The sequence below is a fragment of the Rattus norvegicus genome, chromosome 6, assembly GCF_036323735.1.
Source record: "Rattus norvegicus strain BN/NHsdMcwi chromosome 6, GRCr8, whole genome shotgun sequence".
In the NCBI taxonomy this organism is placed as follows: Eukaryota; Metazoa; Chordata; class Mammalia; order Rodentia; family Muridae; genus Rattus; species Rattus norvegicus.
In genome coordinates this window covers 110,295,317-110,309,822 of record NC_086024.1, presented here as the reverse complement: position 1 = coordinate 110,309,822, position 14,506 = coordinate 110,295,317, and the positions used below count along the sequence as shown (strand labels likewise).

Here is a 14,506-nt window from a genome sequence, read left to right as displayed (position 1 = left end):
CAAACAGAAAACTGAGCTGTAGAACTCTGACGTCGGGCTGATGAGATGGTTAGCAGCTGAATGTGCCAGCCAAGCCTGGTGAGCAAGGTTAAGTCTTCTGACCTGTGTGGTGGAAGAAGGGCCAACGCCCACAGCTGTCCTCTGCCCTCACATGTGGCCCACGCCCCCACATACACAAACACACGCACTAAATGAACCTCTAAGATAAAGGAGATATGTACTCCTGGCAGGAACATATTTGGAAAACCCAGGATTGCCTCGTTTTCGTTGTTTGTGTAGCAGAGTAGGCATGTGGAAGGCTTTGTTGGATTGTAGGACTTTCTAGATTGGATTAACACGTTCTTCTAAATTTTCCGTGCTAGTTCTCATACCTTGGCCCTGACCCTGTTCACAAGCTGCTCACATTGGTGGTGGATGACGGCATTCAGCCTCCTGTGGAGCTCAGCTGCAAGGAGAGGAACATTCTAGCAGCCACTTTCATCCGTTCCTTGCACAAGAACATTGGTAAGGGTGGGTGAACCTCGAGGGAGCGTGTCTGTGGAGCGGTGCTCCGTCACATGTCTGAGAAGAGTAAGTCATGATGAGCCTTGCTGTTCCTCAGGAGGCTCCGAAACCTTTCAAGACAAGGTGAACTTTTTTCAGAGAGAGCTTCGGCAGGTACATATGAAGAGACCTCATTCCAAAGTCACCCTGAAGGTCAGCAGACACGCCTTGTTGGAATCGGTATGTAATGTCGTCTTCATGTGCAGTTTCCCCGCTAAGGAGCTCCTCAGTATGTGACGATATCCTAGTGCGTGCCTTTTCTTTTTTCCTTCCCTTTTTTTCTTTTAATGGACATAAATGTCTGCCTTTAAACATATTAGAGACTGTTTGTTCTTCTCACAGTATATGCTTTATCATTCTGGCTTCGGCCACTGGGTGAGAGGCATGCACCTGTGGGGGAGCTGACAGCCATCCGCTCTCTGGTCTGTGCTGATTATGATTAGTTCCTGGACAGTCTGCAGTGTAGGGAGTGGACGTCGTGGTTGGAAAAGCAGTCTGTTACCCCTGGGGTAGAAGGAAGTAATTCTTACTCTGGACTGATAAACGTGGAGCACCTAATGCGTGTCTGTCTCCACCACAGACACTGGCATGGGCCTGACATTCCCCCAGAGTGAGAAGGCTTGGTGCCTGTCCAGAAAGTGTGTGGTGTTTGGCTCTGGTAGGTGTGACTGGAAACCCCTTTCTTAGGCACACTCCCCATGTGGCATGGCTCACTGTGTAACTTTGCTTTGTGGAAGATAAAAATGACCAGTGGATAGTCCGTACTGTCCACTGAAAACCCAGACTCCTTCGCTCTTTTGTTTACAGGTTACTACTTGAGTCCTTTTTTAAAAACAAAATTTATGTAAGAGGTTTTTTGTTAATAAAATGAAGGTTGCCCAAAGAAAGAAAAAAAAGACAAAAAATAAAAATAAAACAATTTTAACTTTCAATTTTAAATCTAGGTTATATGGTTTTGTTTATCTGGTTTTTTGTTGTTTTTTTTTGTCCCGGGAGAAGTTGTCCCAGAGTAGATTAGGATGGCTTTGAACTTGCAGTCCTCCTGCTTCAGCCTCATGTTTGCTGTGATCATGGGGATGTGCTACTATGCTTAGATTATTTTTTCGTTTAGTTTTTTATTGATTCTTTTTTTAAAAAAAAGATTTATTTATTTATTTTATGTATATGAGTACACTGTAGCTTTCTTCAGACACACCAGAAGAGGGCATCAGATCCATTACAGATGGTTGTGAGCCACCATGTGGTTGCTGGGAATTGAACTCAGGACCTCAGGAAGAGCAGTCAGTGCTCTTAACTGCTGAGTCATCTCTCTAACCCTTATTGATTCTTTATAAATTACGTATCATACACCCCAGACCCACTTACCTCCCCATCCCTTTTTACATGCCTTTTGCCCTTGGAATCCCCCCCCAAAAAAAAGAAAAAAAAATATTACTGTGGAAGCTGTAGTCTGTCACAGTGTGTCCCACAGTACACCCTTTTGTCCACACTTCTATACTTGCAAATGTTTGTTACAGTGAGTCATTGCAATGATTTGAGGCCTCTGGCTTCTGCTACACAATTAATACTGGATCCTCACTGGGACTCTTCTTGGATATCCTGTTGTTCCCCTGTGTCATGGAGATCCTGCAGCTTTGGATCTGTAGGACCAGCCCCTTCATGTGTTCCAGCAGTTCAGAGATGGGGTAGGTGTTGGGGTGTGCCAACTCAAAGCCCTGCTTCTAGACTTGGTGGCCCTCGGAGGCAGCATAGGCCAGGACCTCACCCTGGCCTTAGGTGGCATTCCTGGCTACTCACATCAGGCTGTTGTTTCTGGCTAAGCTGGTCAGCCCACCAGCTCTCCTGTACCCACACCTCTAGGGCCAGCTCTCCATCAGTGCCCCAGCTAGCTCATACAATACTGAGGCCGGCAAGGGATAGAGGCAGTTTTCCCACTCTCATGTTCTCAGGGCCAGTTTGCTCACACCCATGCTAGCAAGGCCAACTCACTTTGCTGCCAAGGTGAGGTGCAGGGCCTGCTCTCCTGGGTGCTGCCGCCAGAGGGCCAGGACCAGCTCTCCCACATTCAGGTCCTCAGGACTGATTCACCTGCACACCCGCTCCACCCTCCACCACCATAACCAGGGCCAGCACTTGTGGGCTTCCTGGGAGAGGTTGGGGCGCAGCTTTCCCACCATGCCCTCAAGCTGGCAGGCAGCTCTGCACAGCCCTTAGACATCAGCTTGGTTCGATGAGGCAGCCCAGACCAGGAGTGTTCACCTAGCCTTTGGTGGTGACATACTCATTCTGCTGTAGGGCCATGGACCCAGACATGGCCCTCGGAGGCAGCATAGGCCAGGACCTCACCCTGACCTTAGGTGACATTCCTGGCTACTCACATCAGGCTGGCTGTTCCTGGCGTCTCCAGTTCCACCTGTCTACACTGTGCCCACATCCTCTGTGTCTCTTTCTCTTCCCTCTCTCCACCACTTTCCTGCTGATCTTACTGGCACACAGGGCTTCTAGGTGTCTGGGGTCATCTCAGGAGTGCTATGCCCTGCCAGTGCCATGTGGCACCAGGCAGGGGTCGTCTTGGGTGTGGTCTGCCCACCTGGGCTACATGGAGCCGGTTGGGGTTGTCTCTGGTATGGTCGTCCCTAATTTTTTAAATAATGAATTTCTGCTGGAGATCTGTGTATTTGAACTTAAGATAATGTCAGTGAGTTTTACTTGTGTGCCATCTATCACTTCCACGTAGTGGTTAGCTCAGTGGGCAGTGGTGGTGCTCCTGAGGGTCTGTCTTTAGAAGCTGGGGGAAGCCAGCCGTCATCCTAACAGTTTTCTTCCTCGCTCTGCTTTTCAGTCTTTGAAGGCCACTCGGAACTTTTCCATCTCAGATTGGAGCAAGAACTTTGAAGTGGTTTTCCAGGATGAAGAAGGTGGGTTTTGAAGTTTTGTTTTATCCTTTTAATTCTCCTTCCTACTTCTACTCTCTAAAAAAGTTCAGACCAGCCCCTTCAAGCTCCCCCAAAGACCCAGCTTCTGTGAAGAAGCCTGGCTGGATGGTGTGGTGGAGTTTAGAGAGCAGAGACATGGGGGCAAGTGCTTACAGTTCGCGCTAGAAGGACAGAATAACCACTGGAGATGCGGAGTGTCCTTTTCCTGGATCTCTGACCTTTTGTGTTTCTGTTAGCTTAGTGATCAGAATACCTTGGAATCTACAGAAAGAAGTGGGATTTCAAGAAGAGTTCATATGTAGGTGAGCTGCATCGGAGAAACAGGTAGTGAACTAGAGAGAAGGAGCGGGAGACTATTAAGTGGTGATTAGAGGAAGAAAAGTCATCGTTGGTGATGTAAGCCAGCATCACTTTTAATTTTCATTATGCTTTTCAGCTTTGGATTGGGGAGGGCCTCGCCGGGAATGGTTTGAGCTAATCTGCAAAGCACTGTTTGATACCACCAGTCAGCTCTTCACCCGGTTCAGTGACAACAACCAAGCACTAGTGAGTCTGTGCCTTCCCCGTGGGTGGCGGGTGGAAAGCTGCTGCACTGAATACAAAGAGGTTCACACAGCTGACCCTGGAGGCTAGACAGCTTGAAATTGCTCTTTTTTTTTTTTTTTTTTTTTACTGAATTTCTTTTATTTACATTTCAAATGTTATCCTCTTTCCAGTTTCTCATCCATAAGCCCCCTATCCCATCTCCCCTCCCCCTTCTTCTATGAAACTGTTTCCCCTACTCCTGCCCTGACATTCCCCTACACTGGGGGTCCAGCCTTGGCAGGACCAAGGACTTCTCCTACCATTGATGTCCAGTAAGGCCATTTGCAGCTGGAGCCATGGGTCTGTTGATTTTTGCTCTTAATGTGCTGTTTGTAATGAGCTAATCAAGCTACCTACCTTTTATTTGACTCCCATTATTTCATCTGTAGAATGGGAACATATAGTTGAGCACTGGCTAAGAGCGTTCATTACATTGTGACTTTATTCACTTATAATAATTAAGCTATTATCTAAAGAAAAAGCTTGAGGCAGTTGATTTCTGTATTAGATCTCTGACTAGAAAGAAGTCACAGGTAGTACATGACTGTTTGAAAAGAGCTCTCCTTTAGGGACAGGCATCAAATCATCTGTACTCAAGTCAACTAAGGACCACAAACTAATCTAAGGTTCTTCAGTGGCCATTGTCCTCCAGTCACTTTAAATCACACCAGGTGTCTGTTCTGTGATCCTTCAACTGAAATTTTATTCCCTTTGCATTGGGTATGAGTCAGCTTTCTGTTACCATAATAAATGCCCGAGACAGTCAGCTTCTAAAGAGAGAATGTTTAGTCACCACAGACTTTTAGAGGCTTCAGTTTATGGCTGGTTGGCCTCCTTGCTTTTGGGTTTGTGGTGGTGCAGCACATCATAGTGGCAGAGTATGGCAAGATCATTCACCTCAGGGCTGGGTCATAAAAGGCAGAGGTAAAGAGACGAGGCAATTCTCTTCCAGGGCATACCTCAGTAGCCTGAGTCCTACTCATGACGCTCTGGGCTGCGAACCAAAGCTTGCAAATATATACACCTTTGGGAGACATTCCAGGTCCAAATTGCAATCCATAGAATTTGGGGTTTTTCCAGAACTTGCTAGAATGGATGAAAACAAGTCAAAGGCCTTTCATTTCTCTCTTGGACAGGTGCATCCTAACCCTAATCGCCCGGCTCACCTGCGCTTGAAGATGTATGAGTTTGCAGGGCGGCTGGTGGGCAAGTGTTTGTATGAATCCTCTCTAGGAGGAGCCTACAAGCAGTTGGTCCGTGCCCGTTTCACTCGGTCTTTCCTGGCCCAAATCATAGGACTACGTATGCATTACAAGGTAATACGTTAGGTGTGCATTTTCACTCAGACAGGCTAGCTGTCTGCTTTGGGATCTTTCCACATGCGATAGTTTTCTAAAGTACTTCTTTCCCTTTATTATTTTTTAAGATTTATTTTTATTCTGTATGTATGTATGTATATATGTATCTATGTTTTGCCTGCTTTATGTATATGCACCAAATACATCCTTGGTGCCCATTGAGTCAGAAGAAAGCATGGGGTTCCCTGGATCTGGAGTTACAGATAGATATGAGCTTACATTTGGGTTCTGGGAACAGAACACGGGTCCTCTGGAAGAGCAGCCAGTGTACTTAACCTCTGAGCCATCTCTTCAGCCCCCTGAGCTGATTATTTTTTTAAGGTTGAAGGTGTAAGGGGTGTCAAGCAGTCGAAGTTTCATTCGTGGCAAAAGAGTGTTCATGTACTTCTGTGTCTTCCTATCTCCTCAGTACTTTGAAACAGATGACCCAGAATTCTATAAATCCAAAGTATGTTTTATCCTCAACAATGACATGAGTGAGATGGAGCTGGTCTTTGCAGAAGAGAAATACAACAAATCAGGTCAACTAGATAAGGTGAGAGAGACCAGGAGGGGTAAGTCCCTACAGCCCACGCCCCCTAAGGCAGCACGGGTAGGACTTGCTACAGTGAAGACTACAGAGACTAACATGCTAATGAGGCATCCTTGCCTAAGGGGGTTTGGGAGGGTTGACTGTCAGTGATGAGCAGTTGTACTGTAGGTGCCTGATTCTTTGTTTAACACAATGGCTCTACACAGTAAAACTCTTTTTGTTGTTCTTGTTGGGTTGGTTTGGTTTGGTTTTGAGACAGGGTCTTACTGTGTAGCTCAGGCTGGCCTTGAATTTGGTACAGACCAGGCTGGCTTTGACTGACAGGAATCCACAGCCTCTGCCTCCTGAGTGCCGAGATTACTGGCTAGATATATATTTGTTGCAAATATGTTTTTGTTATGTTGTGGAGTTAGGCAGTATTACCTGATAATAGTGAAGCTAGTCATAATAATAATAGATAATTAAACCTCATTAGCTTTGATACTGCCACTGCAATACTAGGTTATCAATATGTGATTAAAAGGAAGGTAGCAATGACTGCGAAGATGTGGCAGCTGAGTGTGAAGACCCACTTTGATATCAGCACTTGGGAGCAGAGGCAGGTGGATATATCTGTGTGAGTTTGAGGCCAGCTTGGTCTACATACAGAGGCCCTATCTCAAGAGAACAAAACTAAATGCTCTGTTGCAGAAGCTAGGAGTGCCAGCGTTCTGCCTTTGTACTAGTGAGGTCTGTCTGTGTTGCCTCGTGAAGTGACGTAACAAAGCCGCTAGTGAACAGAGTTGTGCTGCAGTTCGTGGCCATAAAGACAGCAGCAGGATGTTTGCCTGCAAGATTCTTAGTAGATTAAGATAGTAGATCTTTTTTCTATAATTACGGATATTATATTACTGCTATAATTTGGTGTGTTTTTGTGAATAAGCTCTTCTAGCTATGGGCTAAGAAATGTTATTGAGATTTATTCATATCCGTACAATTGAAATGTTATAAGGTCCTCAAAATATCTGATCTCACAACTAATGGAGGTGCTCATTCACCTACGAAGACAACTCTGGTTTCCATACAGACTCTCCAGGGCAATTGTTAATGCTTTGGGACTTCTTCAAATGCCCCTTGGTAGTTGTTTATTGAGTGTCAGTGTGTTTATTAATTGATTGTGACTTAGGAAGCTTGTTTGGCTTTTCTTTGCAGATAGACAAATCGCAGACAAATGAGCAGCAGTTAATAGCCTGGAGTTCTGTAGCAAGTTAGTGTCAGGGCGGAGTTTCCGATGCCAAATCTCCTAGTATCAGGCCGTTTGTTCTTTCCATCTGTGGACTTGGGAGGGAGAAGAATGTGGGAACAGCTGTTTCCCCAGTAGAGTTTCAGAGATATGAAAGAGCTTCTTCGAGAAAAGGCCATTAGTGATTTAATTAAGGGAGAATTAAAGTATTGCTAACAAGAGACCATAATACCTTCCTGTTGCATCACCACGGGGTCACTGCCTGAGAGAAAACCCTGCTTAATGCCCACTTTGGAAGTCGTAGCTAGTAGAGTGTGGAAGTGGTGGTGTGAGCCCTGAAGGTCAGTAACGGAAAGTAAAAGCAAGTGTGTTAAAAAGACAAACACAGACTTTTGAGGGACTCCAGTTACTGCTTGTAGAACATTTCAGGCTGATACAGCTCACAGTTTACCCACAACCTCTTGTCTTATCTTTTGCCTTCTGTTTCAGATTGTAGAACTCATGACAGGTGGAGCTCAAACCCCAGTCACCAATGCAAATAAAACCTTCTATTTAAACTTGTTGGCTCAGTACCGGCTGGCCAGTCAGGTGAAAGAGGAGGTGGAGCACTTTCTGAAAGGTGGGCTCCCATCTCCTTTCCTTCAGATGCCGGGGCCATAGCTGCAGTGTGGCTTTAACTCGGATACTTCTGTTTCAGGCTTGAATGAGTTGGTTCCTGAGAACCTTTTGGCTATTTTTGATGAGAATGAGCTTGAGGTAAGTGCTTAGGATTTGAACCTATCTCGTTTGTATTGTTTTTCGTTTATTTGTGTGGAGAGCACACGGGTGCCATGTCAGATATATGGAGGTCAGAAAGCCACTTGTCAGCTAAGTTCTCTCCCTCCACCACATTACTCTCTGGATCCCACAAGTGCTTTTACCTTCTGAGCCATTGCACCAGCCCCAAGACTGCTGTTATCGAGAGCATGCCTTATGGGCCCCTGCCTGCTGTACCTTTTGTTAGTGGTGTGAGGAGAAAGTCCTTTTTTCTTTTTGGTAAATGAGAGGATTGGCACTGTGTAGCCAGAAAGACTTTTATTATACAGGAGTTAGATTCACTTTAAAAAATTTTTTTTAATGTATGTGAGTCTTTTCCTGAATGTATGTCTGTGTACCTTGTATGTGCCTGGTGCCCACAGAAGCCAGAACGGGTTGTTGCATCCCCTGGAACTTGAGTTACAGACATTGTGAGCTGCTGTGTCAGTGCTGGGAATTGAACCCAGGTCCTCTGGAAGAGCAGCAGTGCTTTAACCACTGAGCCATCTCTCCATTCCTGGATTCGCTTTGTTACTCTTTTTTTTTTTTTTTCTTTTTTCTTTTTTTTCTTTTTTCTTTTTCTTTTTTTCGGAGCTGGGGACCGAACCCAGCTTTGTTACTCTTTATTCATTAACCTTTTCCTTATCTTTTAAAAGTTAGAATGTTGAAAGTCATGAGCAGCAAGTAGTTATGAAGAGTAGTAGTTAATATTTATCTATCAAGTATTATTGATACTAATTGACTAATGAGTATTTGCATAATTACAGTCTTCCTATTTAAGTGGATTATAGAATGTATTTGTTGAGGTGTGTGTGAACTATGAACTGTGTGTGATATACTGCAATGAAGAAGACAGAAGTCCCTCAGGGGCTACATGCTAATGAAAGACACCCACAAGATGGGACTATATTAAAGTCAGATGTGTTTACATATCTGTAGTATCACAGAGTGTGTGAGCATGTGTATGTATTTACATATCTATAGCAACTGTAATTTCACATTTTGTATCAGCCCAAAGTTAGCTATAAGATGGTAATTACCATTTTTATGGTTAACTGAATTAAAGTCCTTACGAGTCAGGAACCAAAGAATCAGTTTGTCTCTCCTTCTGCTCCTCACACATGATATTTACAGTAAAAGTTATGACTTTTAACTTGCCATAGCTTTTCTGAGGAGTTCATTTCTTCAAAATGTTTCCCGTTCGTAATTCCTCATTCACTCAGGAGGCAGAGGCAGTTGGATCTCTGAGTTCCAGGACAGCCAGGGCTATAGAGAAACCCTGTCTCAAAAAAACAGAAACAAAACAAAACAACAAAAAAGAGAAACTTGAAAATTTGTAAGAAAAAAATTAGTGTCAGTGTCAGGTGATGTTGTATAATTCTTACTCTGCTAGCTGAACTGTCTTAGAGAATAGTCAAAGCCTTCTATGCCTTAAGATATAAAATCCAAACAATGAATTCTCAATCTAAAATTTCTAATAGTCCTTTTATCTGGTGCTAGTGCTTTGGGCACTGAAATATTTTCTCGTAGCATGAGCATTGGAAGCAACACATCTAAGAGTGGGAGAAAAGCTGCAGCCCACAGCTCTCCCTTAGGCTGCTCCTAGTTACTCATTGCCTTGGCATGGTCTTCAAGAAACTAAAGCTTCCAGGGCTTAATGTGGGTTTTTTGTCTCTTTATTAAGAGGTATCATTCCTTACAGCTATTGGATGGATACTCACAGTCTGCTAAGTAACATGTTGGCTCTTGAGCCAAATTAGGACATCAACAAGATATTTAAGGCTCTGATGTCATTAATGTTCTCTCTCTCTCTCTCTCTCTCTCTCTCTCTCTCTCTCTCTCTCTCCCTCCCTCCCTCCCTCCCGCCCTCTCTCTCCCTCTCTCTCTCTGCGTACCTTTTAGTTTATCTATTCAACTGGAAGCAGAGCTAAAGGGAAGTAGTAAAAGTTCAACCCACAAAAGAAGGCTAGACCTGAAAGAGACACTCATAAACGGGCCTCTCCCCTTGGCATTCCTCAGCTGACTAGCACACAGACTCTGTTTTTAGTTCTGTAATTACAAAGAATCCTTAGCAGTTCTTAACTAGGCACACTGGTCAGAAGCACCTAGGAAACCTTTTCATCTATGTAAGCTTATAATCCAACTTTAGAGACTATTCAATACAGTATACCTAGGTCACAGCTGCAAGTGTATTCATCTGTCTGTCTCTGAGTCTGTGATACAGACATGCGTGTGCCGCAGGGCTTATTGTGTGCCCTGATGCATCTGAGGTCAGAGGACCACTTCAAGGAGTTTGTTACACCCCTTTGCTGTGGCTAGGGATCCAACTCAGTCAACTTGCACAGTAATTACTTTTGTTTTCTACTGAGTGGGTGTGTGGTGTGTGTGAGTGTGTGTGTGTGTGTGTGTGTGGTGTCTAAGCTGTGTAGGTTTTTTCATTCTAGCACTATGATCTCATCTTCTGTCTTTCTCCTGGTACTGTTTTTATTCTGCATTCCCATGTCAAGAAGTAACTGACTAAATAGTATGTCTTTGTCCTTCTGTCTGTCCAGCTGCTGATGTGTGGGACTGGAGACATCAGTGTGTCTGACTTCAAAGCCCATGCTGTAGTGGTGGGTGGATCCTGGCATTTCAGAGAAAAGGTAATGGGCTAAGCTTTCACAGTTGGGTTGGTATTGACTTGTGTGGAATGGTTTTGGAAGACAAAAGTAGAAGAGTCAAAGAAGTTGACCATTAACTGGCAAACAGATGGTTCACGTGGGAAAACAGGTGCTTATCCAAGCTGAATTTATGGAGCTCAGGGCCCTAAAGACAGATACCGTGACTACCACTAGGGTAGTATGTGGAAATGCAAGTAAACAGAGCCACACAATCAATTGGTGATTACCCTCTGACTCTGGGACAATATAAATTCTTGCATGGGTTGTTACCCATGCCTCACACAGTACTGTAAATGGGAACATATGCCTACCCACAGTGCCCTGGTCCTTCGTTAGGAATCAGATCTCAGGCTGCACACCATGTTGACTAAAGCCCTGTATTTTCCGGCTAGGTCATGAGGTGGTTTTGGACTGTGGTTTCCAGTCTGACCCAGGAGGAACTGGCTCGGCTGCTTCAGTTCACAACAGGCTCTTCTCAGCTCCCACCTGGAGGATTTGCTGCCCTCTGTCCCTCATTTCAGATTATTGCTGCTCCAACCCACAGCACGCTTCCTACTGCACACACGTGGTAGGTGTCTGGCTACCCAAAGCATCCCTTGTGGGAGATTCCTAGCCCTTGCCCATGTTTCTTGTAGGATGAATTAATCATCTTCCTCCTTGTTTTTCCAGTTTTAACCAACTGTGCCTCCCTACATATGACTCATATGAAGAGGTACACAGGATGCTACAGCTGGCCATCAGTGAGGGTTGCGAGGGCTTTGGCATGCTCTGACCGTTCCTCTGTCACCTGCTTGACTCCCAAGCTCTCTAGAGCATTTGGACACATGTTAACAAGCATAACCACTGACCTTAACCACAACCATTAGCCAGAAGATACTGCATGCTCCCTTGTGTCAGGAGTATTCTGTCATCTACAAGCACTGTTCTTACCTCACCTTCTGTCCACATTTACCACAGGCCACTTGAGCATGTGGCACCTATCCGAGCTCTACTCAGTCATGAGAGGAGGACCATGCTGCTGTCATTTTGTTGGTCCTTGGAAGACCTCTGGCTGGATCTGCCTCAGTGGCTGGAAGAGATGCATGACACAGAGGACTCGATTCTGATGGAAAGCCAGTATTGAGACCCGGCAGCCACGCTTCATCCCAGCACCCTCTGCTCCTTGGAAATGCCCTCCTTGATCTCACTACTTGACCAGACTGGGCAACCCATCACCTCTTCTCACCAGTGGTCAGGAGAAGCACAGCTAGAAAGTGGCTCGCACAAGCCATCTGATTTGTCCTCCCACCTGATGGCAGGCACAGGCCATGGCACAGCATTAGTTCTCATGGGGACTGGTAGTACAAAAGGATCTCTTTATGGTGACAGAACTGGAAAAGACACTCCCTGCGGACATTTTTTAAGATGATCATTAATCTATAAGGAATTTGGTAAGCTTTCTCTTGAATTTGAGCCAGTGAGAAAAGCAGTCAGAAGAATGTGAAGGATGGTTGTGCTGTAGCCTCCAGTGCTGGGTACGCTTCTCTCTCGGGGAAGGGCTGTGTCCAGGCATGTGGATGGCTTGAAGACTACTGATGCTTTTCTCTGAGTTTGTTCTTTGCACTGAAGGAGGACTTGGCCTGACCTCCAACTTACGTAGTTTGTTAAGAGCTGTCTTTAGCCTTCTGCTGGAGGAGCTTTTGGAGCAACAGACTGGGACAGTGAAAATAGACTGACAGCTCTCTGGTGGTGATCTCTGGCAGCACTGAGGCAAAGAAACTGTGATCACAGGTCCTGGGTCAAACCAGTGGGGATAGATGAGGTGGAGATCCAGCAGCAGTAAATACCTAGCAATTCCAAGTGCTTGGCTTCATCAGTTACCAAGAAGTGGGGAACCATGGAGGGAGAATGCTGTACTGAGTTCGCAGTTACATGGTGATGACAGAGAACTCAGTTTCAAGGAAGAGTATTTGAATGAAAACAACACGAAGGCCCAGCATTGCATGGATTTCCCGATTTCTGTCTTTAATAAGGCTTTTCTATAAGCCACTATTTTCCATGGGGCACTTAGAATATTACAAGCCATTTTATTGCCAAAACCAGCACGTACACAGAATCCCGAGATAAGGCAGTTCCTGTGACAGTGCCTTGGCCTCCTGGAAGCAGTCTGAGCCCTCCTGTTCCCAGGGATCATGAGAAACAAGCCCTCCTGAGCTGCAAGAAGCCTGACTGACCTCCTTTACAGTCATCTGTTTTCTCTTGGCGTGGGTGCTCACCTCACTTATCCTTGGGGTTTGGGACCTGGCATCAGGACCTCTTCACCCAGGGTCCTCCATGCCACATGGTCACTGCTTTCCTCAGGGACCAGGACAAGGTGCTGCTGCCTGCCCACACTTTCCCAAGGAACACGTACAGAATCATTTAGCCACTACCCTGCTGCTTCTCAGGCCTCCGCTGGGGCTTCCAGCTGGGTACATGGCTGCTTGGCTGTTTGGGGCGGTCCTTCCTCCTTGGGTCCACAATCCTGGCTCCAGCACCCCCTGCAGACTACACAGTGGGGGTCGGTGGATGTGAGTGGCTAGACCTCTCATTTTCAGCTCTAGTCATAGCCCTTCTTCAGCGTCTCCTAGGCACTACTGCAGCCCCACTGGGGCAGCTAGTATCCCAGGGTGGACTTTAGGCACCAGAGTCTTTAACAAGAAAATCCTCTAGTATTGTGTGGTTTTCTATTTTTCCAGTTTACTCTCCTAACTATTCAGAAGCATTTTGCTCTCTCTTGCATTTTCTTTTACCTTGTTTTTCTAATACTGCTTTGGTACTAGCCCATGTGGGGAAGAGATACAGTATGTTGGACAGATAAAAAGGTGTGTTATTTCTTGGTCAATTTTCTATTCGTATTCCTTATTTTGGCCAGTTCTTTTGTTTATGCTTTGTGACATAGGTACTTGGGAGGCTAGCTGCCCTCCTGGCTTTTGGCTTTTCGGTGTCCTTGAAGGAGACCAGTCATGACCACCAAGGAGAGTGTCAGCTTGATTCAGAACTTGGCAGAGGCCGAGCTCTGCTGCACTGTCAGGCCAGGTCTGGATGTCAGCAGTTGGAGATGTAAATATTTTGTACAGTAAATAAAATGCCTACAATAATCAAGGGCTAAATGACTGTTTGAGTGGGGGTGGGGCATGCTTAACTGGAAGATGGGAAGGAAACTGTTTAGAGATCTTTATGTGTTCTTGGAGGCAGGAAGCAATCTGTTGTGGACAGAGTGTGTACTTGGGGTCCTGGTATTAGCTTGTCTCCAATACCTGTCCTCAGGCCCAGAAAGGGCCACACTGCTCACTGTAGATAGCAGCCCAGTGGGGAAAGTGTTTGTGCTCAGAGCCTAAGAAAGAAACTAGTTTGATATGACCAGAGGCTTATCTTTTATGCCTTTAAGCATTAATTGCTGTTTTCTACATCAGGAAAGTCAGCAGAGAAAATTTCTAAATGAGTTAAAGGGGGGCTAGAGATAGCTTAGCAGTTGGGGATGCTTCTCATACAGGACCTGGCTTTGGGTCCTGGTACAATCTGCTTACAACTGCCTGCGATTCCAGTTCCATGGGGACCTGGGGACCCAGGATGTCTTCAGGCATCTCTACAGGGTACACACAAACTTACACAGGCACATACACTGAAAAAAAAAAAAAAGGCCAGCCTGAAGGGTCAAGGAAGGTGGATGTGGTTACTGCATGCTGTAGCCTAGCCACTTGGGTGGCAGAGCTAGGAGGGTCACTTGAGAACAGCCTGAGTAACACAGTGGTACCTTGCCTCATAAAACAAAACTCTGTTAGTAGCAAACAGTAACAAAGCCCCAAGCAAAACCATAAAAGAGAAGTGTCCAAGGATAAGTCACCCAGCCTCCA

At 45.5% G+C, this 14,506-nt stretch overlaps 1 protein-coding gene across 14 annotated transcripts in view; it reads left to right on the top strand.

Moving 5' to 3' along the window:
• The window catches only part of Arel1 (apoptosis resistant E3 ubiquitin protein ligase 1), a 52,680-nt gene extending 38,929 nt beyond the window's left edge, over positions 1–13,751 (top strand). For 12 of the 14 annotated variants that reach the window (XM_017594097.3, XM_008764754.4, XM_063261743.1 and 9 more), the window contains 11 exons: positions 363–504; positions 602–723; positions 3,386–3,461; positions 3,916–4,025; positions 5,201–5,380; positions 5,832–5,957; positions 7,666–7,795; positions 7,874–7,932; positions 10,524–10,613; positions 11,024–11,199; positions 11,301–13,750. In XM_017594097.3, the coding sequence (XP_017449586.1) occupies positions 363–504; positions 602–723; positions 3,386–3,461; positions 3,916–4,025; positions 5,201–5,380; positions 5,832–5,957; positions 7,666–7,795; positions 7,874–7,932; positions 10,524–10,613; positions 11,024–11,199; positions 11,301–11,403 (1,314 nt within the window). In that variant the 3' untranslated portion in view covers positions 11,404–13,750. Of the gene's footprint in view, positions 1–362; positions 505–601; positions 724–3,385; positions 3,462–3,715; positions 3,782–3,915; positions 4,026–5,200; positions 5,381–5,831; positions 5,958–7,665; positions 7,796–7,873; positions 7,933–10,523; positions 10,614–11,023; positions 11,200–11,300 lie in introns of those variants that run through there. The other 2 variants (NM_001106744.1, XR_010052071.1) reach the window with 2 other exon arrangements.
• Positions 13,752–14,506: the final 755 nt, after the last annotated feature.